General features: G+C 37.2%; 1 protein-coding gene across 7 annotated transcripts in view; it reads right to left on the bottom strand.

The window, feature by feature from the left end:
* The window catches only part of MBNL2 (muscleblind like splicing regulator 2), a 150,166-nt gene that overhangs the window by 100,816 nt on the left and 22,030 nt on the right, over window positions 1-27,320 (bottom strand). For 6 of the 7 annotated variants that reach the window (XM_039837978.1, XM_039837982.1, XM_039837981.1 and 3 more), the window contains exon 2: window positions 1,749-2,521. In XM_039837978.1, the coding sequence (XP_039693912.1) occupies window positions 1,749-1,922 (174 nt within the window). In that variant the 5' untranslated portion in view covers window positions 1,923-2,521. Of the gene's footprint in view, window positions 1-1,748; window positions 2,522-20,145; window positions 20,167-27,320 lie in introns of those variants that run through there. The other variant, XM_039837977.1, reaches the window with a different exon arrangement.

The raw sequence follows: 27,320 nt of genomic DNA, 5'->3' as shown, positions 1-27,320 counted from the left end.
AGGTAGGGGTTATTTCCCTCATGTTTCCTAACTAGTTTAAAACATTAAAAATTTTAAGAAACTTGCTAAAATCTTGGTTTAATAGTTAATATGAAACCTGAGAAGGCTTTTGTTGATAAAATGAAGGAATTGGGGATGACTTGGAAAATGAATTTCTTATTACTGCCTATTTTGGTATCTTGAAGTTCTTATGATCTAGTTTTTCATCTACACTGCTTTTTATAGTGAATGCTTTCATTGGTAATAATCATACTTAGGTTACTTTTTTGACTAAAAGCAAAATAAAAACTAATATAAAAATGTGCTTATACTGTTTACATGAATTGTGATTTATCAATCTATTCATTTCAGTGTAGGCAAAATGACTTTTAATTTTAAAGTCTAATTAATTTTTTATGATAAAAAAAGAATAAAATATTGGTAGTTATTGAGGTAAATAGCATATCTAACTTTTGAAATTTTAACCCTTAAAAGACTTCTGTTGAACTATAAATGTATTCTTCTGCTTTTAGTGTACAGACAAATTTTTCCTTTAAAGTATACTTAAATATATGATTTGAAGGCTTATATTTTAATTTTGACTTATAAGACTTATTTTTTTTTATTTTAAGATGAAATTTCTCCCCCAAAATATACCTAGTCCCTTCAATACCCAAGAATAGGCTATTTTATAAACTTGTAGCATTGTGATTTCCCAAATCATATATCTGGAGTATGGATTAACTTTGTTTTTTAATGTTTTGTAAGCTTATTTAAATGAAATTTTGCAGAGATGTAAACATTAAGCTCTTTTTCAGCTATACATCTTACTTATCTCCACTGTAACCAATGTCATGATGATGTTAGGACCGTCCTAGATAATCTGGGATTCATAGAATCTATAATTTTAGGGCAAAATAAACCTCAAAGAATTATGAGCTAAGTCACCCTCATTTCCTTCAATTAGATTTCTCATTATTATTCCTCCATTGTTTCAAGTCAAAACTCCACACAACTCAGGTGCCACAGTATCCAAAAACATGTCTTGAAACAGTCAGTTGGAAGCCAGTGGACCCACCCCCATCAAAGTCTTCTCTCTATTCCTCCCTTTAGGCACGTTCCCCTTTCTGTTTTGCGTTGTAGTTATTTGCTGATGTGCTGTACTTTCCCTACCAGTGAGATCATCGAGGACATCATCCTGAATCACATTCATTTCTTCAGTGATGTGTTATGTTAATTTTCACACAGTAGGCGCTCAAGGAATATTGGCTGTGTACTCAGTCATTTTTTTGAGCCACGTCAAATTGTCAAAGAGAATGAAAAACATATTAATAAGTATTTTAGAAAGTCTTGGTCAAGAAAGACATCCGCAGAGTAGAAAATTCTTCAAGAGATGAATCAGAGTAACTGGCACATAAAAGTGACACATTCAATTTTTCACCTTTATATAACCTCCAGAAGATCAAATGTTAATAAAATATTTATCTTTAGTTTTCACAAGCCAGATTTTGATTTAAAACCCTTGGGTACATGAATGTCATGCCAGACCAAAAATACACCATCATGTATTTTTAATTTAAACATGGATCTGTAAAAAATTTATATATGCCTGATATGAAAAAATCTGAGTGAAAATCTCTCAATAGTCACAACAAACAAGAAGACAGAATCTAAAAACAATTGTTAAACTTCTGTAAAAGTACAATGAAGAACATATCATTTGAAAGTAGAATATGGCATTGATGTACACATAAAATGCATTATCTTACCTTTAGGGAATCAAAGCAGGCAATTACTCTTCCATTTTCAACCTGGCAACTTTTGGGGGGGTGAGCAAATTTGCATTCCTCATCAGAGCGTGAGCATGTTCCTCTTTGGAACTGTCTGCAGACTTCTAATGTCAGCCATTTTGTATCTCTGACTGGGGCAACATTCAAAGCCATGATGATAAAGTAATTTAGATTCTGTTAGTTTCTGTTAAATGATGAAATCAATCCAAGTTCCAATGATTCCAAAACTATTGTGAAAAATCCCACATGTAAGTCTGAAGATAAGTGATAAATTGCTTAATGAAGTCCAATCCAAGAAGCAGTGAGGAGATAATTATTGGCAGGCAGTCACTCATCAATCAATATGCCCCACTTGAGGACTGTGGGCCGAAATAAAAGCATGCTCAGTGTCATCGCTGGCTGTAAACGTCCAAGTCTTTCAACCGTTTTGCAGACACAAATGTTATTAATAAAGTGACTACAATATCATGGCACTCCTTGGGAGAATATTTAGTTCTGAAGCTCACAGCTATTGACGATGCTAGAAAATAAGCCACTTAGACATTCAGATCTTAGCAGATTTCTTTTTCCTTCCACCTTTTAAAATTCTGAAATCAAGCAATTGGCAAAGTCAGACAATTGAGGTATCTTCATCCAGTCATAAGGTCAGGGTAACGTGTATTTGACAGAAAAACAAGACGAACACAACAAGAGTTCCCGAGCTGCAGTTTCCAGCAAAAGTGACTTCACACAGGCACTTTTAAATCATGAACCTGAAAAACACCAATAAAATATCAAATGACACCCAAACTCAATAGAATCAAACTCTTTAGCACTTTAGGTCTTGTCTAGAATTTGTAAAGATGCAATGTAGAGCTTTGCGCTTTGCGTATAGTGAGGAAAGTTATGCATTTATAAAAAGAGAGGAAAAATACACAACTGCAATCCTATCGGAGAAATGATCTAAGCAGCAGTCCAAAAGTTAGCAATGACTCAAAGAGATGAGTGTGGCATACACAATAATTATGCATTCTGAAACAATTCAATCTAATGTGCTTAATAGCCAAAACAGTGTATTAGAACTGTGGCTTCCAATTAATTTTACATTTAGGCGATTGATTTTATTGTTGGAAATGCTATAAACAATTATTTGGGATGTGTCTTTCCTATGTAAAAGGACATTGAAGTTTTGGCTGAAGTGTGGGCTTCTTTACATCCTTTTTAGTTTATAAAGATTCGAATTTAGAGATGGATAGGTAGAAGCCTCTTGATTTCATTCTCAGATCTCTTATACTTTCTCTCTACTCTTATTACTTGCTTAATGTTGGTATTTCCCTCTGTCCTGTAAGCACTAGGAAGGTAAGTATCTCTAATGCCTCACTTCATGGGTCTTAGGTTCGCAAAAAATGTTTATTGACTGATTTAACTGATGATTGACGCAATGACTGAATGAATTTAAGTTAGTTTTAGGTTAGTTCAGTTTAGTGTTTAATGTAGTCAGAATCTAAAAATGCTCTGTTCTGTGGAATGCTGGAGTTAAATATCTACAACAAAAATATAATTAGTAAATTCTGATTTTTAAAAGCATATTTTATTTCTTATAATATTTTCAAAAATTGTTAAATTATTAAAACATTAAAATTTAACATTATTGGGCAAGCATGAATAAAGAACTAAATATCAGAATTTGATCATTTTCATAAATTATACATGCCGCAAGTTTACCTGAGATACTTGCTTAGCCTTGATATCCTAAAAAGTGTATGACTAAGAACTTAACAGAGACTGGAAGTAGATTATTTAAAATCAGTATGTTCCAAATAAGTTCAGAGAACAATAATTCTTCAGTGGTTCTCAAGTGCTCCCTGAAAAAGTAGGTCCCACAATCAATTAAGTTCAGTTAACTCCAGGTAAACCAAGCTAGCTGGCTTCCTGGCAGTAGGGCTTTTTTTGGCCTTTGACTCTAATAAGGGAAGTGAAGTAATGACATCTCTCAAGCTTATCTGATCGTGGGGCATTTATTTAGCAGCACATCTCTCATGAGTAGTGGGAAATGCTACTTCATCCTAATACTTATTAGTAGAAGTGTTTGAATGAGTTTTAATAGTATGTGCATTTAAGGAAATCGGCAACCTTGAAAGCTATGACACATACCTAATGTCAACTGTAAAACATCTGAGGGAATAGGCAGGCTCCTGCTTGCCTGTTTGGCAGCATTGTGTTCCCAGAAGCTAACATCAACTAGCTTAACTTAGGGCCTTTAAGAAGACAAGTTTAATAACCAAATTTACTCTGGGTAAGGTTTCACAGACCAGCCTGGACCTGTACCTTCATTACCTCAACCCCCACCTCTAACCCCCGTGGTGAACAAAGGATGAAGGAAGCAAGGAACAAGGAAACATTTCTGCCTGTGTATGCAGTGGAGTGAGACACTAAGAATAAGGAGATTTAAAATGATGGCTTGGACACGTCTAATTTATATTAGCAAGATATTTATAGAGTCCCTGAACCCTATGGACCAAGGTAAGATGAGGTTATGGGAAAATAAAGATGCAGGAGACATCCTCAAAGGCAGCAGCACAGTCTTTTTGCCAAGCTTCACACGTAGTTAAAGAAACAGGCAAACATGTATTTGTGCATATTTGGCAAATGGATAATTACTCAAGTATTCTAAAAAAGAAACAATGCCCTCAACCCAGTCCAATGAATGGGGTATGCTTTTGCTCATGCTTTTAAATAAAAAAGACATTTTTTTTTTCTGGTAGAAACAGATTGCCATTTTTAGTTACTATGAAAATCCAACCAAAGTTTAGGTGGTCAGAATCTATCAAGGTGAACTTGCTTTTAAAAGCAGAGGAGCCAAGCTTGCTGATAGCCAGGGTTCTGTGTATGTCAACAGTGTTCCAGAACGAAAGGGAGGTGCATCTAAATATATTGCTATCCTAACCTCCCACAAATCCACTCTTTCTCCCAGATTGTTCACTGTTTCTATACTAAAAGTTGTAGGGTTACTGTTATCAAAGTCACTGCTTCCCTTGGGCTATCATAGCCTCCATCTTCTGCAGTGGGTACAGATAGGCAGCTGTGGGAACGAGAAATAGAGCAGATCTGATTAAGTTAGGGGAGGCCACCCAAGGAGATGGGCAATGATGGGTAAGGATAGAGAAGGCCAACTTTTAACATGGTTATGAAGGGACAAGACTAAATTATGCTAACACATTGACTAAATTACTTATCGGATCTTCATGACTGCAAATTCCTCAGAGGAAGAGTTATATGTTAGGGCTTCACTCTCCAAGACAGAAGCCACTAGCCACATGTGGCTATTGAAATTTGGTTAGTGCCACTGAGGAACTAAATTATGAAATTTTACTTATTTTTAATTAATGTAAATTTAACAAAATTGATTTTCAATTTAGTTATTGAAAAACTTTAAAGTGTGCTTGGACTGACTTGAGTATGTGAATCTACTTTTTGGTTGTAAATTTTATGAAATCTAAATACGGGTCAACTATTTCCAATCAAAATTCAGCATCCTAATTGAGATGTGCTCTAAGTGTAAAATTCACATTGATTTCTAAAACTTACTATGAAAAAAAAATATATGAAAACCTGTCATTGTTTTATAATTACTACACGGTGAATTGATATTTTTAACAAATTGGATTAAATATTATTACTAAAATTAAACTCACTTGCTTTTTTTTTAGCTCTCCCAAATTCAGAATTATCTATGTAGCTTACATTGTATTTCTATTGGTGGCACTGTCTTAGGGATTTTTGCATTTCTTCTATCAGCCAACATAGAATTTTCTGGAATGGTGGAAAGTACCCTGTCCTGAAAGCCAACTTTTCTAGGCTTCATTTTGCCAAGGTTCCTTCATATGACCTTATGTAAGTCAGTTCTCTGAGATCCAGTTTCTTCATCTGTAAAATGTTGATAATACTTTCTACCTATATGACACAGGTACTGCCAAGGACAGATTATAGAGGAAACATAAAAATACTTTGTAAACAGTAAAGTGCTATCCAAATGCAAGGCAATGAAAGGAGTTGCTCTATAAATACTTATTGAATAAATCCACTTTCAGGCTTCCTCTCTCTTTGCAGTAGTTCTATATCAATGACCAGAATTGCATCCGTGGCGGCTCTGCTCCAGCCATAGATTCTAAAAGCAGGCAGTGCCTTAGAGATCAAAGAGCTGACTGCACAGGTCACTCAGGGCCACTTATCTGGAGCATCTCTCATTTCTCAGACCGACTTATTTTGCAGGCGAAAGGAACCCACAGCGAAGTTTCCTTGAGTACAAATCCCACAGCGTTACTACAAAGGCCTGAAGTCTGCTTTCTTTCTCCAGCTTCTACTAACCCAGAAGTGAACGAAATAGTTTTAGGGCCAAGCAGTCATTCTGGGTGTGATGTGTAGCCTGAATATGCTGGTAGCATTGACAGAGAGCCTGCCTGGTTTGAGGGCCTGGTGAAAATGCAGCTACTGATTCCATTCCCTCATGCCCTGGCTGAGTGGGGAGAAAAGGGTGGCATTTTCTAGTTCATCTGCCCGTGGGAGCCCCTGTTAAAATGCGTCTGTTGTAGAGAGGGCACCTTTTTCTAACTCTGAAAAAGGTCCCATATGTGACAGCATTGGCCCTGATTATATGCAAGGTACGATTCATCTTTTCTGGAAGTTTCTGGGCTACACTGGGAATCCCTTTGCTCATGCCCATCAAGCCCTCAGCAACCTCATGTTCTCCCCTCCTCCGGCCTTTCTAAGCCCCCTCACACAGGAGAGATGATCTTTCCTTGAAGATTCAGCCGAGTCACTAAGCTGGCACGACAAGGCCTCATCAGCTCTGTGCCCTGAGTGGTGCTCCCGCCTGATCTCCTTCATTCTCCTTTTGAGGACCTCTCTATGGGCCATCTTTTAACACTGTCTGGTAATTATTTTTAAGTAGATATCATTATTTCCTAATCGCAAGAACTGTAAATATTGATTTTCAAATCTCTGGAGTTCAGGTTAGTGGCTGGTATATGGGATATACTCAACAAATGTTTGTCAAATGAACTCCTGATCCTCCTCCAACGATTGTTTGCATTTTAATGTGAACCAAAGTCTAACCTAAAGGAATAAGACTTCTGATAGGGGGTTTCAGTATTATCTTGTAGGAAAATTCCAGCAGGTGCCACTGGCTTACTCTGTTGCTGCCAAGTAGCTTGAGAGTGAGAGGAGCTGCCCCAGGGATAAAGTATTTGAGCTTCAAAACTCAGAATCCGTAGCCCAGCAATTTTCAAAGTGTAGTACCTGGGCCAGCAGCAGCAGCCCCTGGGAGCCTATCAGAAGTGCAGATTCTCAGGCCCCAGAGCAGAGGTACTGATCAGAAGCCCTGGGGACAGGGCCCAGCAACCTCTTTGAACCAGCCCTCCAGGGCATGACTCTAAAGCACGCCCACGTTTGAGAACCACTGTAGTGAGCATTTCTTGCCACCCTCCTGGGTGCCAGGCACCCTGCGGGTCGCCAAGGGAACAAAGACATCTGTCTGCCCCGGGTTGATCACGGGGCCTCGAGTTCACTGATTCTCACAGAAACAACTGCAGGAGGGCTGGCTGGGGGCTTCTCCCAGTGATTATGTTCCCAGTCAATAAAAGCAAAACAAAACTAGGCTAAACAGAAAACACCTGAGAGATTTGTCCCAGATAAGACTTCATTCTATGAGAATAAAAAAATAGACTAACTCATAGCCTGTAGATTTCGTTTGGGCCTTTGGGGGGGTGGATCGGCTTTGCTTATAGAACCCTTGTCTGAGCGGGACTGTCTTCGGGGGCTGGTGGTCCTTGGCAACCAGCAGCTCAGTCCTCCATCCTTTACTGCTGGAAGTCTTTACGGAGGGGCTGCTTTGTAGTGCCTATAACTCTGAAGACAATGCCAGATATAACGAATATCGAGGTTCATTGCTTGACTCACTTCCAAAGAAAAGGCAAGACTGACGTTCAAGGATAAAGAAACAAGGCTCTTATAGTTATTTCTTGAAATGCCAAAGGACTTGCCATTCGACGCTACAAAATAACCAATCCCAAGCTATTTTTAGGGTCTTTACTTCCATGACACCTCATTTTTCAAAATATATTCAAAACTCTTCTAGATGTTATATTTTCAGAAAGCTGCAACTTTCGACTGCATAAAAGAATTTGCTTCTCACATTCTTTTACAGCCGCTCAGGGATGCAGCAGGGTGAGTCTGGAAAGCGTGGCCTTTCATTGTAAACCGAGGAGGCCACCCCTCTTCATTAGACACCCCTCAGACAAGCCTGGGCTCTGGACCCCAGGTGTCCTCGCCTCGCCAACGTTTTGTAGCTAGTTTGTACATTGTTGAGGGAGAAAACATCGTCATGTCCGATCTTGAGACTGAGGTTGTTCAAAATTTAAGACTGCCTTAAGGAAAATAGTTCTTTGGCACAGAGCTCCTCTAGTTTACTTTGGGTCATCTATGGTATTTAGCTGTCTGCCAGACATTGGCCTCCTAGGGAGCTGATAAAAGGATCCTTGCAAAACAAACCGATTTCTGAGTCAGACAGTCAAGGACTCATTATCCATTAAGTAATTTATAGGATGTCTTTAATTTTATTTTGCATAAATCTAATTACAATAAAGAAGCTATTTCTCCTTGAGTTTCCTATTTCTAATTTTGAGAATTGTGTTTCCTATCTTTGATTTTTAAATTCTTAAAATATATCTTTCGAAAATGATTTTTCTTTCCTGTAGTGGCTTCATGTTTAGGCATCCCACCTCTATTTTTGGAGCTTAATTTAAAATAGCTCTCAATGTGTTCTTTCCCTTGATCAATGACTCGGCTGCATCCTGTACCTATCAGATGCAGACGCCTGGGCTGGAGAGGGACCTAGAGGAGCCACGGCTGGAGTACTGGGCTGAGAGCCACTTGACCTCCAGGAGTGGTGTAATTCTGCCCTGTAATCACAGCCACTGAGAAGAGGTCCTTCATTGGGCCAATAAAAATACAGAAATGAGAGAGGTCTCACTGCGAAAAAATAAAGAACCTAATTGACTTTTTTGAAGAAAAACAGCGAAGGGAACAGAGAAAGTGATTGTCCTTAAAAACATTTTTCTTTCTAGACATTTTAAACTAGTTTTCTTTTTAATTTATTGAAAATATAAATGTATTGGTACTTTGAAACTTCTGAGTGATTTAGGGCTAAAAACCAATTTTGCTACCCGTATACTATTTGCTCCTCTACCCTGAATGGCTATGTAATGTCACCTAAGCTCTCTGAGCATGAGTTTCCTTGTTTGGAATCAAGGACATTGAAAATACCCAAGCCATGAGTATATGTACTGCAACCAAATTATACTTAATAGTATATTATAAGTACACTCTATATGGTCTCTAACTTCTATCAACATTAGATAAGTTATCTACACTCCTTACATCGATTTGCATGTATACACACACAAATGATAGGTGAAAAAAACTTCTACTCACTGAAAGTTATAAATTTCTGTAAAGTAAATGAAGTGTAAGTATAAGAAGGTAGAAAGGTCCCTTCTATGAAGTCTTTCCTAGAATGTCAGTTAGACAAACCTTTGGTAGATGCTCTTCCAAGACTAATTCCAAACCCATATTCATTTTAAGCAGGAAAAGAAGCATGGCTAATAATGAGGTCTTCATTTTATGTGGCACTTTGTTCTATTGACCATACTTTCAAATACATTTTCATAGGGGGAATAAAACACCGGAATATCCAAGGTCACACAGTGAATCAGATAAGTCAACTGTTTGTGACAACGGTAATAAAAGGATAAACCCCCAACTAATTTTTTTCTCCTGTATTTTGTGTCTAAAGTACAAGTGGAAAATTAATAAAATCAGGGTTTGTTTTAACACGTGAAATTTTCTGGTCCATTTTCATTGTAGTTTCCAGGAATGGGCAGAGAAAGAAATCCCATCTTCAATCAGAAGAGGAGAAATTTCTAAATATACTCCTGAAAATATAGTTAGTTATAATATATTCAGCACGTATTTGTATTCAAATCATGTCTTTTCCCTGCATCTGTATATTCTATCTAAACATTTATAATTCAGTTACGAGATGCTCTTATTAGAATAAAAGCAATTGTATTTGATAGCATTTAAGACTGACAGCACTTACCGGTTTCCTGGATGTCCAGGACCCAATGGCTGCAGTCAGAAAGAACAATTATCAAGCTGCAGGCTGCAATCTAGCTCTGAATTCCCAGAGAACTCTTTGTCAGAACTTCTATTTTCTTCCCTGGTAACAGCCTCCTGTGGACAAGACTGCTTTTTAGCTGATCCTTTTCCTTTTCTCTCTCTTCCATTGTCCCCAGCCAAATAGCTATTTCATCTGCTCGTACACCTACAAATGCCAATATCCCCTTTTTTGGACAAGATTTTTGTAATATAACTTTTATTATCACTAAATGAAAATAATAATCTAGACAACATATTTTTTAAATTCAATAGATTGCCATAACTGAAATATAACTAATATATCAAAGGAAGTAACTGTTTATAAAATACATAATGTATATTTTAAAATTTCAATACTCAGGCACAAGTATATTAGAAGAAAGAAGGAAGTGGCCAGATGCTCACGCTTCTATATACGTAACATTATCCTGAGTGTGACAGTCACAAAAGCAGATTGACATCAGCGTGACAAGTGATATGGCTTTTCAAAATGCCAAACAATTCCTGTCAAAGTTTCTAAAAAGTCGAAGCGCAATCTTGGCTCAACTTACATAGTGTTGCATTCTTGAAAAATTCAGTCATATTAAGACTGCCCCAAAATACAAAATAAATTAAAAATAAAAAAAACACTTTGTACAAATACATAAAACAGAGTTAAGATCTTGACCCAGATCACTATTTTATATATGCGAATGTCCAGCAGGACACTCAAAAGTCATGAGATACAAACCAGTTCTTCACTCTGAGGGAGTCACATCCATTGTAAGATCCTTTACTCCTGCCTATCACATTCTAGAGATGCTTCCTAGTCCTTTGGACAACGGAGAAAAATGCTCCTTTAAATTTCCAAAGGGCTCTTTAGGGGATGGTATTGAGAAGAGTGAAAACTGAGAATAGTGCCTTAGGGTCTCAGGCTACATAAGTTTGAGTAGACTTGGGTGTAAAATGTCAGGATTATTAGTAAGGTAGACGTTGGAGAGCACTGGAGGGATCTGGGCAAAGCTCCAGCTGGAGGGAGCTCTCTGGTAGCATCATCAAAGATGCACCTGAATTAGAAGAGTTCATGGGTGGTGAAATTGGTTAGAGATTATAGCAATGGTCCAAGCAAAAAGGAATAATCTAGACTGAAAATTATTTTGCAGTGGTGAGAAGAAGATGGAAGAGGGTGATTCTAGATCATGGCTGGTGTAAATTTATTAGAAAAGAACCATCTTTGGGGATTGGGAATGTGGAGAGCAGGGAAGAGTTTGGTCAAAGAGGACTTCAAAATTTGGATCCTGTGTGGGCAGGAGGACACCAAAGCTCTACCCAGGGGGAAGGATGCCAGGAAGTGGAATCCAGTTGGAAACGGTGGCACAGAGGTCGTGGTCATACATACAAAGTTGGAATTAATGTTCATAGAAAGGACAGCTAAAACCGCAGAATTGCTAAAGAGAGACAGAGAAAGAGATTAAGATTTTATATTCACATATGTGCACATACAAAGGAGGAAAAAGAAAAAGACTTGAACAGGGTCAAGGACAGTTCATTCAGTTAGAGGTGACAGAAAATAGCGGAGCAAGCAAAACACAGAAAAAGAATAATGAGCAATGAAAGATCATCTGAATATTGCAACATCAAGGATGCCATGAGAGAGGTTTAGAGTTTCGAGATGGAGGGAGTAGCCAAAAAAGCCCACTACCACAAGGAGTGAACATTCAAGGGCTTGGGCACAATTAGTAGTGACTAGATGTCATAACCAGGACTTCACTGTTGACTTATCACGCGGCAGTTTCTGTAGCTCCTAGCTGCAGGGGTAGGAGCAGGGGAGCTGGAAAAGGAGGCGCTCAGCATCTGGAACTCTTGGGGGTGTTTGGGCTGCAAGAACACCAAGTAGCCACGAGGAAAGTTTTGAACTCTCCACACTTTCCAGTCAGATGGGCACTGATTACCTGTGCACTCTTGGAGAAGTTACCTTTTTCGAACCTGAGGTTTGCTCACAGGATTGGAAGGAGGTGCTATGTGGGAGAGTATCTGCTTCTCCCATCACGCTTCCCACCTTTCTTTTCTGAATGGAAAGAAACACAACTGAAGCTTGGGAAAATGGCAGAATCGCAGTGCAGGCCACAGAGCTGGAATCCGCCAGAGGAGGGCACCCAAAAGAGGGGCAGGACCAGACCACTAGCTCCACGGGAGGTTTGGCCTTGGTGAGAAATAAGATGCTCGTTAGGAGGCGGGAAGTGAGGGAGACAGCCTAGCTTTCAGCTGGAGAGCAGAAAAATGAAATTGGACAACTTCTGTCATGTGGCCCCTACTATCTCAGTCAGATGGAGGTTCTACCTGCCCAGACAGGCAGTGGTGGGCCTCAGGCCTTAGAGAACGTTCCTGAAGTTGTGGACGGCCCCTGTGGGCAGTTGCAGAAGAGGAGAGATAAAACCAGAGAATGTTAAGTGGCCCAGGAGGCACGACCTCAGTGAGACTGCATGAACTCATTCTGTAATGAACAAGTATCGTTTCCTTCCTATCTCTATCTACCCTTGGCAAGCCGAGAGCAGGGGGTGAGTAAGGATGGTACCAATCTCAAAAATCAAGGCCTTGGAAATGGGACCATTTAAAGTAACAAAGAGGTCTGATTTATCACAAAAATACACTTAAAGCTGATTGAAGGTGAGGTTAGGGAAGCACTGTTCTCTCCTCATGGAAATTGTATCTGTTATCATATAATTGTTTCTGAGTGTATCATAAAATATTTCAACATGGGCATGTGCATGGGTGTGCCTGGTCTCAGAACTGGGCATGACTTGTATCCCCAGTCAAGAGGGACTGAATGAGGGACTGGTTCAATCGTGGGCTCGGCCCATAATAATCACATGTGCTCTGCAAATGAGAGAGGAGCCAGCGGCTTCCCTTAGATTAGAATGAGCAGCTGCATAAAAGGTGCCATAAGGAGGGCACGTCTCAATGAGAGGAAAGAGGCTGGTGCTAGAGGAAGCAAGTGTGTTGGGCTGACTGACAGATTCCTGGAGCGACAGTACCAACCTGGGGTTAGCATCTTTAATGGCGAGATAAGCCCGAGGTACCAGCTTAGAACAAACATTTATTGAGAACCGCTGACATATTGTTTTTGAGATGAAAGGTAATAAAGATGAGAGAGATCAGAATTTACACCTGGTGGCCAGTGTAAACAACAGAAAGAGGCTGCTAGCATATCTGTGGATGGTGAAGGTGGAGGCGGAGGGAAGAAGTAGAACACAAAATCCACGAGGCCACTGCTTCACCACCGTTCTTTCCTCCGGTTTCATGGCTTTAAACCCACCAGACAGTGATGACTACCAAACTGGAATCCTTTCTCTGTCTCTCTCTCACTTCTTCTTCCCTCTATCCCTCCTTCCCCTTCTTTGATAGCCTACATTTGATCCAGAATCTAGCCCCTTCTCACCACCTACACTGCTACCACCTGCATCTAAATGACCATTATCTCACCTGGATTAATGTAATAGCCCCCTTACCAGTCTCCCCTGCTTCTGCCCTTGACCCCTTCAGTCCCATTTCAACACATTATTCTGACTGATCCTTTGAAAATATAATCAGATTATGTCACTTCTTTGCCCAGGTACTTCTGATGGCTCTCACCTCCTGTGTGCCTAAGCCAAGAGCCTTACAATAGATCATACTGACCTCTACGATCAGTCCCACACCTTCCTCGACCTCCTTTCTCCTTGTTCACCCCCGTTTAGCCACCCCTGCCTTCAACTGGTCTTTGATCAGCCAAAAATGGGCCTGCCTCAAGGTTTTGACTTCACTGTTCCCTCTGCTGAGAATGTGCTTCTCCCAGAGAGTACCAGGCTCAGATGACAGCCTATGGGGAGGCCTTTCCTGATGTAATATTGCATAAGTCCTACTTCCTCACTCCAGCTCACCCAACTTTACTTCTCTCCAAAGTCCTTATCATTGTTTGACGTTCGCATATTTACTTACTTCTCTGTTCACTTTCTCTCTCAACCAGAATGTATTATCTGTGAGGGCAGGGTCTGTATCCCTGACATCCAGTCCAACACCAAAACTTCAGGACATAGTAAGCACTGAATAAATATTTGATGAATGACTGAACAAATAAATGCATGAATACACTGCACAGCTCATAGCTTCTGCCTCTGCCTTTATTGTTTGCTTTGTTCCATCTTCATCATGTGATTTGAAATATTTCTCAACCACTGTCATTCTTGCTATTATTTCAGCACTCTGGGACTTTGATTTCTAGCTTTAAAATAGGGATGGAACCATTTCTAAGGCCACTTCTGTTTTTAAATTTCTGTGATTGTACAATGATTGGCAAGGCTGATTTAAGAAGAGATGTATTTTTAGGAACTCTTATCAGTTCAGCTGGGTTTGTCCTAGATTTGTTAGCAGGCCATTTGAACTGTGAGATCTAACAGAAGCTTCTGCATGGGGTGGCATTTGGGAAGTCCTTTGTGTTCCTGCTCCAGAGTCTAGATCTGAGGGGGCATCCAGGTGGGAGAAGTGGCAGGGTTCTGCTCTCGGCAGCCAGGAAGGAGCAGGTATTGAAAACTTAAATCTAAGGCTGCAAAAAGGACACACATCTAGGAGCTTGATGCCCCAAAGGTTTCGTTCTTCTTTTCTACATCTTCTCTCCTGGTAGAACAGCACACAGAATGCTGCTGTGCACCAAGAGCTCACCAACATCCCCGAAGCCCTGTCTTTATGGTGCGGTGGTGGGAGCTGCTGTGGTTTCAGATCTAGAGGAGGGTCTTGAGCTTTCTGAATGGGAGCAATACTGACTCCTAGAGGCTGTCAGCAGAAAAGGTTGCTGAAAGTGGATGTGAATATCTTCCTTGATAAGACTAGGCTCCAAGAGGCTCCATCCCTGCCCCTGGTATTCTCTGACAGGCCAAGGCCCAATTTTTGACCCATATGGACCCTCAACACAGGGTACCCTGCAGGGTTAACATAGCTCTGAAGTCAGAACAGAGGCAGCAGGTCTTCTTCTGTTCTGGTCCCCTGAGGCAGTGGCTATAGCTATGTCCCCTTCTTCTTGAGATTTGTAATCCAGCTGTTGAATACAGCCCTGCTGAGAAAAACCTGGCCCCATTAACTTTGCAGAACACAACTATTCTGGCTTGGAACCAGATGTGGGGTACGTGGGTTGGATGTTCCAAAGGGTCAGAAGACTCCTGAAGGATGCAAAATGCTACTTGTTTGTTTGAACACTGTGGGGAAGATATCAATGGGGTCAGACATGTAGGTGATGGCATTTCATTAATACTTAACAAAATAAAAAACTCCCTACAGAGTATCATTTGACTTTAGCAGAAAAGTAGAACCCAGGAATTCAGGATCAGGGAGAGGTCAATCTATTAAGACAAGTTTTTATTTTTTTTCTCATTTCAGTCACCATAAAAGTTAAAAAAAATCAATATCCTGCCACACTTTTTTTAATCGCCATTGACAAGGAATGACTCAAGCCCCAAGTATAAAGCAGGCTACAAAAATGAGTCTGAGTCAACGATTCCTCTTATCTTTCAAGAAATTGAGCTAACTGCTAGAACCTAAATCAACAACAAATATTTATGGCACTTAAACCTCCAAGCTCTGAGTAATAAAAAAGGCTAAACCTGGCAACAAAGTGTAAAACATCAATATCAGCGTTATTAGGTAACATGATTGCTAATTACTGGAAACAGGTAGCATCCTTGTTCAATTTATTAAACTAAGCTCGCCTCCCATTCTTTCCTTTATGCCCAAAACAGCTTCTTTTGTTGCCTCTCTGCCCAGACAGGGCACTCCTCAGAGGCTAATCACCATTCGGGCTCTGCTTCCCCGCTGCCACCAGTTGTCATTATTTCTAAGCAACATTACCCTGTGCTGTGTCACCATGGCAACAGAGGGCCACCACTTTGAGGAGTGCAACAGGGAAACTGGGGGAAAGGAAAAGCAACAGTCAAGGGCTGAACCGCTCCTGGTCACGAGTAACTTCTGAGGTGGCAATGCGCTTCTTCCCATTTTATGGAAGGGGAAACTGAGGAACAGGCCAGATGCTCTCTCCAATTCCTGTGAATGGAGAAGTAAAATGTAAAACCTAGTGACCACACCCTACAAATGGGGCTGCGCTCCCTCGCTGACATGGAGTTGACTGAGCCATTTCAATCAGCATCCAGCGTGAGGGAAACAAACAAGCAAATCACAGGAGAGGGCAAGGGCTTTGGTATTAGGTAGGTGAGCCAAGAAATTTTTAGACATCTATTTTAATGTACTAAACAACGTTCTCTTAACTACGTTTTGTATATTTTTTTTCAAATACACAATTCTTGTTTAAATGTGAGTAGTTTTGCTTTCCCATGTCTCTTGACTTGTGGACTTCACTCAGCTCCTTAATTCTCCCCTTCCAATTGCATTTCTTTCAAAAACATATCCATTTTCTTTTAAGTGTTTTTCTAAGAGGCATACTGCTGAGTCAGAAAATTAATAACCTGGCATAACCTGTGATACGACCCTCACAACATGCTCTTAAGTTACTTGTTCATTATTTTCCAAAATGATTTTATCACTCGTATTCCCATGTGCATTACTTCAATTGCTCTCCAAACGCTGCTTATTCCTCAAACTGGTTTGACTTTCTTCTCTAAGAGAACCAATAGGTTTGAATCAAATCAAATCTGACAAGATAAAATGAGAAACAGAAAAAAAAGGCAGAGTCTGAATAATGCCTTTTCTGGTGTGCAGATCATCACATGGCTACCTACTTACACTTTTTGCATATTCCAATAACCCCAAAAATGTTTTGTCATTAACACTATGAATGAAAAAGCAACTTGACCATACAGTGATGCTTTTACGTCTACATTATTTTGCTAATGTAGTCTCTTTTTAACTAGAGATGAAATGCAAAATAATTTTTATGATTGCAAGAAAACTCTATGTACACATGTAAATGATGTTTTGCTTATTGAAATGTGTCTCCTTGGTAATAATAAAAATGACTTTCTTAGGATTTTAACAAAAGTATGCACTTAAATGAGAAATGGATGGCTTATATAAATCCACACTGCTAAGTTAAAAGAGGCAATTTCTACAAACCATATAACTAGAAATTTCCATTGCCCCATCTATACTAGGTTGTTGCCATGACATACTGTCTACGAAAGAATTTGGATGACTTAAGGCAGAACGCTAGTATAAGGCATTTCATTTCTGGGATCCTTACTGTGCCATGGTAGAAGATTGCAACATTGACAGTGGACATTTCGGTTATGGCCATTCTGATAACCTCTGCAGCACTTGGCAGAGATGATCCTGTCTCAACACTTTGTCCAGTAAGAATGACCCAGCAGCAGCAAATATTTATTAAGCCTGGCTACGAGTTCTTCACTGTTCTAATTGATATATCCAACTTGCCATCAGTTCTGCTGACAGACATTCTGAGGTTTCATCTAGCTTCTCAAATGGTAGTTACAATGTTTTCCCAAAAAGCTGGTAATAAAGATCCATGACCCCAAAGCAGTAGTTTTAAGGGTTCCCTCTTATCTGCCTTAAGCGATGCTTTAGGCTTCCCCAATGGGTTTCCTTCAGAAAGAGAAGTGCTTTGGTTACTGAGAATCAGAAAAAAGATGCATGGACAAGTCCAGGGGTATATTATAGAAGCTTCATTGGTAATTGGTTCAGTCTTCTCATCCTCCACCAAAAACGAATTTAGTTCTTAGGTCACAGGCACTTTCTAAAAGGAAAGGGCAACCAGCATTTCTTTTTTCAAAGTGTAAAACCATATAAACTGAAAGCCCTTTGAAATATACTTGACTGCCCTTTGGGAGTAGCCTAATTGTCTGTCATTAAATGGGTAGGGCTAGGAGTTGGAAAGCTGAGTGTTAGTTTTTGCAAAGTCACATACTAGCCAGGAGATTTGGGGTGAGTCAAAATCCCTCTCTAGGCCTCAGTTTACCCAACCATGAAAAGAAGATGCTGGACCAAGTAATGGATGTCAAACACAGGCGTGAGTAGCTACATAGCCAAAGGTAAACACAGTGTAGTTTAAGGAAACACCAATTTTACTTAAAAAGTTATCAGGGTAAAAGGAAAAGTCAAGTCACTAACAGGGCAAGTAATTGTAACTTTTTTTATACTAAAGAAACCATATATAATGGAGTAGAAGGCAAGACTTAGAAGACTTTAGAATAGACTTCTTCTGTCAGTCCTTCTAGACCTGAAGAGACCCATTCAGATCTCCTCTGCTATAAAGATGCTTCAGTGGGAAGAAAAACTTGAGAAATACTAAATGACAGTGTCTTCAGGGCCATTCTAACTTGGCCACGCTAGGAATTATGTCTCTTGCCTACTAATGAAAGGGATCTTTAAGGAGATGCCTGTGATCCACTGGGGCTTGATCTGTTACCCTGTAGCAGAAACACAAAGTTCATTAAAGCTAAAGATTTCATCTGATTCACTAACTTTCCTCAGAGAGGAAAACAGTGGTTCTCCAGACCATTCAAATGCCTAAAATGATCATGGGGTATACTCTGGATATAGTGTCGCTTTTTGGGATGGGGAAATATAATGTACCAATTGATTTACTACAATATCAAGGCCAGCCAAGAGCACCTGGGCCGTCCCTGCCACCAAAAAGGAGCACACGTTGGGCTTTTGTTGTGTTGGCTCATACTTAACAAGAGTCGATCTTGCTTTAAGAAATACATCATGTTAACTATTTTTCTTAGAATTTTATACTATGACTGAGGATAATACAGTAATTAAAAAATGGATTTGGGATGGTAGATCATCATATATCACTATAATTATAAGAATCAAATGTAAAAGGGAAACTAGGTTTAAGATCTAAAGAAATCAAAATGCACATTCAAATCGAATGTTTAGACTGAAAAAAATATTTTCAAAGTGGAGGTAAATGCTTTTCAGAGGGCATGTTAGAGATAAGTTAGAGTAAGAATGGTAGACTAAGTTAATAATGTTGGTTTCTGTTTTAATTTAAACTTTTAGAACCAAAATTTTTAGGAGCTACTTCTAGAATATTGCTAAATGCCTTCCTTTTCATTATAATGTAAGAAAATCCTCCATCATGCTTCAAAATTGGATTAATATAATTTTTTAGACTTTTAGGTATGAATTATAGCTTATTTTTCAAAGAGGAAGCATAAATATTAACAAATTTGGAAATTATTCAGAGTTACAATATTTTAATCTAAGTATCTAAGTAGTTCTTACTCTGCAACATTTATCAGTCAAAATTTTATATGCTTGAAAAATTTTAATTGGAAAACTCCTAAGAAAAATCTAGCACATTTTCTAAAATGTAAACTTCCAAAGAATACTATATGATCATTTCTGTAATAAATATTATAATAAGTATGGTGTTTTGTAAAAAAAAAATTTGTGTATCACTATTTCATTAAGGGAAGATTAGCTAATGAATTTTGTTAATGATGTGAAAACTAGTAAACTTGAAACATGTTTAATTTCCCTCCATTTATCCACGTAGCTCTAAACTTTCTTCAACTCAGAAACCTTTATTACAGATACAAGAAACTGGAGAAGTAGAGAGGGGAGGACTTTGGTAATGAACGAACAGGATCCACAAGTGATATTTGTTTTTATTCACGTGTCACAGATGTTTCTATTTCAAAGGATCAAGTTTTAACTCATAAGAATATAATTAGAATGTAATTAGAATTTATTAAGTATATAACTTTTCACTTGATATCATTTACTCAAGCTATGAACATTTTGGGGTACAATTATGTGAACAGAACTATGCATCTCTAATAAGTCTGGGCTGAGTTTCTATCGAGTTGAGACTAGACTTTTTCATTTCTTTGCTTTAAGCACAGGGATCAATAAATGTTCATTTAGTAGATAAATGGATGGATGGATGGATGGGTGGGTGGGTGGATGGATGGATGGATGGATGGATGAGACAGAGCAAAAAAATAGTTCTTTTTATTTTAAATTTGTATATCAAAGTTATATTTTCTATGAATCTGGAAACTTATATGTAATCAGTCTAAATTTTGTTTTTAATATCATAAAACTAATATTTATGAGGTGCTTAACTGTCTTAGATTTTAGTTAGCAAGATGAAAAATATACTGCTGGTTGTTATAATTAGTATAAAATTCCTTGGAGAAACTTGCATTCATAGCAGGATATAAAATATAGAGAAACCTCTGTCACTAACCATTTATTTTTGAGAATTTTCAGAAGATCAGCTGTTCGAATTTTTCAAAAAAGTCAAGAAATGGTGCAGACAATACATGGAATATATGGCATAACTATTGGAAAAGAGGAGAAAATGTTATTGTTTTTTTCAGATGATATGATTACATTCCTAGAAAATTCAAGAGAATTAAGTTTAATTCTCACAAGGAAAAAAATGAGTTCTATTAAGCTGCTAGAAATGAGATAACTAAATAAAGTTAAATGGAATCAATAGTTTCCTTGTTCTCTAACAATAATTGGGTAGACTATATAATAGAAAAATATATTATTCATAACAGCTACATAAAATATAAAACAATTAGGGATAATGCTAACTGAAAATATATTCAGACAGACATAAAAATTAACAAACTTTACCTGGAGACATAAAGTATTATTTGAATGAAACGGAGAGATATTTCTAGATTAGCATTTTTATCATTTCAAAATATTAGTTCTTATTATATTAGTTTTAACTGAATTAATTTATAGATTCACCACAATTTTTAATAAAATCCCTCCAATTTTTCATTTTTGAATGAGCTTTTTTGTGAGTATGAGAAAGACCTTAAAAATGATTTTGAACTTTATCTGAAAAAAGAAATAATGGGATCAGAACATAAATTTCTGAAAAAGAATTGCAATATATACAATTAGCCTTAGGAGCTATATGCATATATTATTGATTGAAAACAATTAAACCAGTTTGTTTCTGCTGAAGGAATAGATAAATCAATGGAATTCGCTGAAACTATCTTGAAAGAGATCCCAGTATACACGTGGAGAAATAAATATTACACATGGAAAAAGGATGCCTTATGCAATAAGTATTATTTAGAAAAATTGGAAAAAATAGAGAATAAATTAATTGATAAACTCAACTTTCACTATTACCACAAATAAATTCCACATCGATTTGATTAAAAAGATAAGCCACAAAAGAGCAAAAAATGTATAGATGAATCTTTCATTGATAACAGGCATACAAGTCTTTCTAAGAATAAAAAAGAATGCCAAACAGAGAATAAGATCTAAAAGGTCAAACTATTTTTAATGGCTTCAGTGCATGTTAACTAGAAACTTCTGATTTCTTAGTACAATGCCAACTTTAGCACAGGTAGCTATTTAACTCCCCCCACAAATTCACCAGTGAAATAACTAAAGACTTATAAAAACAAGGAAAAAAGAGAGTTTTAAGCAGTGTTCGAAACAAGGAAAATGTATCAGCCACATGTTTTGAAGTCTTTGTGTTACTACCAGTTATAATGAACACCCCCAAATTTTGCCCAATAGCTACATTAAACTGAAAACCAACAGTTCAATGATTTGTCTCCCTTGTGCACTGGAAATAGCAACAGCAAGGAGGCTTAAATGAGTTGTATACTTGACATCCAGGCTAAGCAAAGGAAAAGCTGGGTGGAGAGAAGTAATCTCTAAGACAAGTAACTGAGGAGAGATGGCATATGTCTGCTGGGTACCTCATGGCCAGAATTCACTCTACACCCTACTGAAGCTGCTGCACCACTGAACTCAATCAAATTTACACAAAAGAATCTTCTACTTAATACATGAGGAGAGGATTCTAGACAGCAAGTGAGGATCTATGAGATTTCTCTGCCTCGTCTTTGATAAAAAGAATCAAGCCTGGAAAGACCTCTTTACACTCATGATGAATAAATGCATAAAAAACAAACAAACAAAAAATAAGACAGGCAACAAAGATCCAATATGAAACCAATGGAAAGATTCTGCAAACTGAAAAGAGGGTCAAGATGGAGAGCTCAAGGTTTACAATAAAAAAATGAAGAAGTATTAAGACAGAATCTCGCTTTGTGTTTTCAAAAAAGTTCAGGAAAGCTCATCTTTTCTCTGTGAACTTATGAAAAAGGAAAGGAATGATGAGAAGAAAAGGCAAAAAGACCGAATTGAAAAGGGACTGAGAGATAGCCAGAAATAAAAATGGCAATTGGTTGACATAGGAAAGGAATGTGAGGTTATTTCCATTTTCTTCTGCTGTTGATTTTGTTAAAGCCAGAAATTTTTTTTTTAATTTTTAAAAAATAAAGGAATAAAGGAATAAAAATAAAGGAAACCAACATTTCAATAGCAGAACTGAAATCTGAATTTTATGCAGTAAAACACTCTCAGTGTACCAAATGGAATCAATGAGGTGGAAAATACACAAGACATATTTACACGATATAGAAAAAAAGGAAAAAGAGATTAAAATGATCAGAGAGCTCTTGACAGATATGGAGGTCAGAAAACAAAGATCCGGCCTAAGAATTATTAATGCACCTGGAGAGAGAGAGGAAAAGAAAAGAACAAATGAAATAGAAGTGATAATTATAAGACATAGGTAAGGAAATCTTGAGAGGTTCAAAAAGTAGCTGAGAAAAGAAATCCAAAGATTGTCCAAGGCAAAACCAATGAAAAGCTCTGAGAACTAACATCCTAGCAATTGCCAAGACAAAGGAATATTTCTAAAATTATTTAGCTCTTCTGCCTAAAAAAAAGTTAACTACCAATAAATTGATTAGCTTCCAACTTTTCTTTTGCAGTACAAAACACTAAAAGCCAATAGAAAAATGTCCATAGAATTCTGAGGGAAAAATTTATTACTCCAAATAATTTACTCAATCATATTTCCTACATGAAAATGAAAAATATCCTCAAATATTTAAGATATCTAATAATATAACAGGAATCCTACGTTGAGGGATACATAGTAAAAGGGAAAAAAACCAGACATGGGGTTAAATATTTATGTATCAGGATGTTATCACAGCGTAATTTATGAAGACAAACAATTAGAACCAATGTAACAGAAAATGCTAAACTAAATTACAGTATTTTCATATTATTGGACATAAGCAGCTCTTTAAAACTGTTTTCTAACAATGTAGTATGTCATGAGGTATTAAATATTTTATAATTTTTTTCTTCAGGAAGCAAATATTTTATCATCAGAAAATAAAACAAAAACATTCTGAGACAAAAATTCTAAAAATGCACCCTGGGCTTTTATGCTTGGAAACCATGTTATTTCCTAATTTAAAATTGAACAATAGGTCAAATGTTATGAAGATCTAGGGACTCATTTCTAAAACGTGGATACACTTTCCAGACTGAACGTCCTGAAGTTCAAGAAAGTAGCAAGATAGGAAAATCACATTATTTTGCTAAGTCTGGATACATTTTCAATATTGCAAACTTTGCCCAATTGGATGATAAAATAAGCACATTGCATATCATATAGCCTGTTGTCCAAGTTGCTCAACAGAAATTATAATAATAAAATGTTACTGAAAAATAAATCGCTAAGTAAAATACAGTTTAATATTTAAACAACTGGATGTTAATTTGAATAATTCAAGCTCACAGTGAGTGGGTTGTGGTGGCGGGTGGGGGCTGGGGCGGGGGCCAACGTTTAAGAAAAGAGATTAAATAAAAGAATGAACAGAGTGACAATGGCTTGCAAATTATAGCTTTCTAATAATAGTAAAATTTGCATAACACTTCATAGAACTTAGCATAAAATGTTAAATTATAACTGCTTATTATTATTTCTAATAATAAAACATAAGTAATATAAAATTAACCACTAAGGCACCAAATGAAACAGTTTTAATACTACATGTTAGAATATGGCTCCCCTTCTCTTTACCTTTGAGTTTATAGGATTTTAGAATAAAAGGGGAGATTCTAAGGGAAAAAAGGTATCTGGATTTTATTATTATTAACAGTAATAATGAACATAGTTTCTTCTTGTATTTGAAATGGTTAAAGATATTATGTGATGGCACATATTTTTAGAAGGGTTGGCTAAGGTTTGGGATAAAGAATGAGTCTGTGGTATCAAAGACCTATAATCACTGTTTCATGCTTTAATCAACTAAGCTATTCAACCACATACAAGAGCCTCAGCCATGACTATGAAATATTATGAAAAGTAAATTGTTATACAAAGAATAAATAATTACATGTTAAATCCTGGGGTAATAAATATGGGAAGACATATTTGCCAAGAAACATTGTTTCTAGTGCAACATAAAAACATTACACTAGAAAGAGACTATCTGATGATAAATTATTTTAAGTTTAGAATGTGTGATGAAGGATTTGCCATTTACGATTTGATTCAGACTAAATGTTTTCTAGACTTAGGTACACCTATGTTTGGGGGTAAAAATCACTGCAGATTCAAATATGAATTACTTATAGACTGTTTAAAAACAATGCCACTAAAACAAAATGTGATTAAAATATAGAGTAGGTGACATTGTTAAGTAACCAACCATTCTGCTCTTTGGTTTTAAGCTATTGGACTAATGAATGACTAAAGAAAACACTAAAGAACTCTTAACAGTTTTCATATAAGCAACACCACTGTTTCAATAACCATGATACTTTAGATTTGAATCCACATATTAGTGTTCCAGATAGTATCATTAATTTCAACCATTAAACAAGAGAAACAGATATGAGAGAAATGGCACCTTCCCTAAGAATTCTGCAAGAAGCATTGTAACGTCCTTCTAGAATTAAAAGCTAGCGGTCTCCTGTCCCAGACCTTAGAATATCTCTCTTCTCTGGCCCCTCCTTCAAAGGGAATCAAAAGACAATTCAGAAATTTAAAAATCAGGGTAATTTACCATTAAAAAAATCTCACTTGTTCTCTGGGGGATTTTATATTATTAACATATAGTCAAGCGTTCTGCCAAATATTCCTGAACATAAAGAAACAAATAAAGCATACTGCAGTTTTTTTTAATGAGTCATATTTTTAAAGAAATGTAGTGAGCAATCTTAGAATTCTCTTTATGTCGATTAAAATTTTAATACAATTATTATCATTAATATTATCAGCTGCATTTATATAGAATTTTATACAGTGAAAAAACTGCTTCCAGCGTTCACTGTCTCATTAAAGTTGAGAGGTAGACAACAGGTATTCTAAGGATCGGTTTGGAGACTGTCAGCCTGCACAATTAGAAAGAATTCCAATTACTAGTTTCATTATTTAGGCTACTCAACATTTTCTTCCCAAGATTACCAGTATCGGTCTCATTTTGACCCCATAAAATGATTCAGATTCATGACTGCCCCCATGCTATTTACAGTACAGCAATAAGTATATTAAGAAAATCTACTAGCTTTGCGATAAAGCTGACTGTAACCAGCTCATAAAGCTGATATCTGTGTCCTTCAGCAGGAAGGAAACATCTAGTCTGGGGAAGCCCGTCCTGTGCTATGGTTCAGTACAATAGCTCTCTTTTTCTTCACAGGGTCAAAAATTCAGCAAAAGAAATTAATAAAAAGCCTTCTCAGAGGAAAAAAAAAGCCTCTTTTTACTGCCAACTCCATTGCCCCCTCCCACTAAAAGATAGAGATGGAGAATTTTAGAAACAGGAGTTTATTCACAGTGCTAACTAAAAGCAGACTTCCTCTGGATTAGAACTGCAATTCACATACTGTATAAAATGTCAGGCCGATATTCCGGTTTCTTAAACACACTGCTGATTTTACTGCATACTTTACGGTCTTTATCCTTCTATAAAAATTTCCCTTTTCTAGGTTTAGATAATTTTCTAACATAAAGACTAGGCATTCATGTTTCTTTTTGAAATAAAAAGGCAAAGTGGTTTGCAATAAACATTTTACGTTCAATAAGCATATATATATATATAACTAAAGAGAAAAAAGGGGAGAGGAGGAGAGGTGAGGGAGAAATATTAGTAGCCAACGTCTACTGAGGGCTCTCAAAATATTAAAGTTCTAGAATTCTTATTAGTCAAGACATAAAACATCCCCGCAAAAGTCCTGTTTAAAAGTTGGGATGAGGAGTATACGTTTCAATTCTGAACTCCAAACAGAAGTTTCAGCCAGCTTTAGAGGCTGCTTGTAATTTAAGCTCCACATCAAACTAACAATCTAACCTTTCTAAACCTCACTTTCCTTATCTATAAAATGGAACAATATTATATATCTTTCAGGGAAGTTAGGAGCATTAAATTTGGACAAAAAAAAAACCAACCCAACAATTTGAAAGTAATCATCAAGGTGTCCAGAACATAACAGGTGCTGGAAAAGAGTCCCTCTCTTCTGTCCTACTCATTATCTGTTATTTAACCTCGAAATGAAAGAAAAAAATATACTGCTATGTGGACTTGGCCCCAAATTTCAGGATCCTTTTAGTGGAGAGAAATAAGAACTTCTTCACTTTATTTCCCCAAAAAACTGCCATAATGATGACTATACATCAAATTAAAACAAAATATCAAAATAGTATATCAAAGGGGTCCTTCCAGTGTAACGCCCCCCGCCAACTCTGACCCCAACCATCACACTCAAGACAAAGAAGAGTTGTAAAATAATTTTGTTTCTCAAACTTAGTAAAAATAAGGTTTTTTCCATAGCTACATTTAATAAATTCAACCTAATTTTCTTACTTAGAGTTTAGGTGAATTAAGATAGCTCACTACCCTTGTGGAAAGAATGTTTAAGTGCTGGATTTTAGAGACATCTAGAAACTGTATTACCAGAATCATAGAAGTTACCATCATTTTGCAGTCTATTCCAGAGATGACTTTTTTAAGAATTCCAACTTTAGAAAGTCCCGTGCCAGGGATAGCAAATAGATGTCACTCAGGCCCCCCTTGTCACCTTGCATGACCATGGCAGGGATGACTAATTGATCCCAGTACTTTTTTACTGTGAATCTAGAGTTGGCACTCAAAAATTTCTCAAAACAAGTTTCCAGGCACGCAGCCACCATCGACTGATCAGAGCTCCCTTATGAATTGAAACCAGCCCCAGACTAGGCTAAAGGTTACCTTTTAACTACTTATGAAAAAAGGGGCCAGAGAGGGTGTGCTTGCTGAATAAATTAACAGTCTTAACATAATTCTAATGGGAATATTTACCCTACTTATGAGACCAAACTTCTCAGGCATTTCACTACCATTCATTTAGACATAAATACCTGTAATACTACTCATAAATCATTCTTATCTCTTCATTAATAAGGACTTCTTAAGAGCCATTATGAGATAAAATACTCTTGGCCAGTTCAAATTGCAGTATGTCGTTAAAATTAATAAAAGTGTACATCTTTATGAATAGTCTATAATTCAGGATCTTCAGTAATTAGAT

The sequence above is a fragment of the Pteropus medius genome, unplaced genomic scaffold (genome assembly GCF_902729225.1).
Source record: "Pteropus medius unplaced genomic scaffold, Ma_sr-lr_union100, whole genome shotgun sequence".
Classification (NCBI taxonomy): Eukaryota; Metazoa; Chordata; class Mammalia; order Chiroptera; family Pteropodidae; genus Pteropus; species Pteropus medius.
Note: the sequence above shows the minus strand (reverse complement) of the source record. Positions and strands in the feature narration are given on the sequence as shown.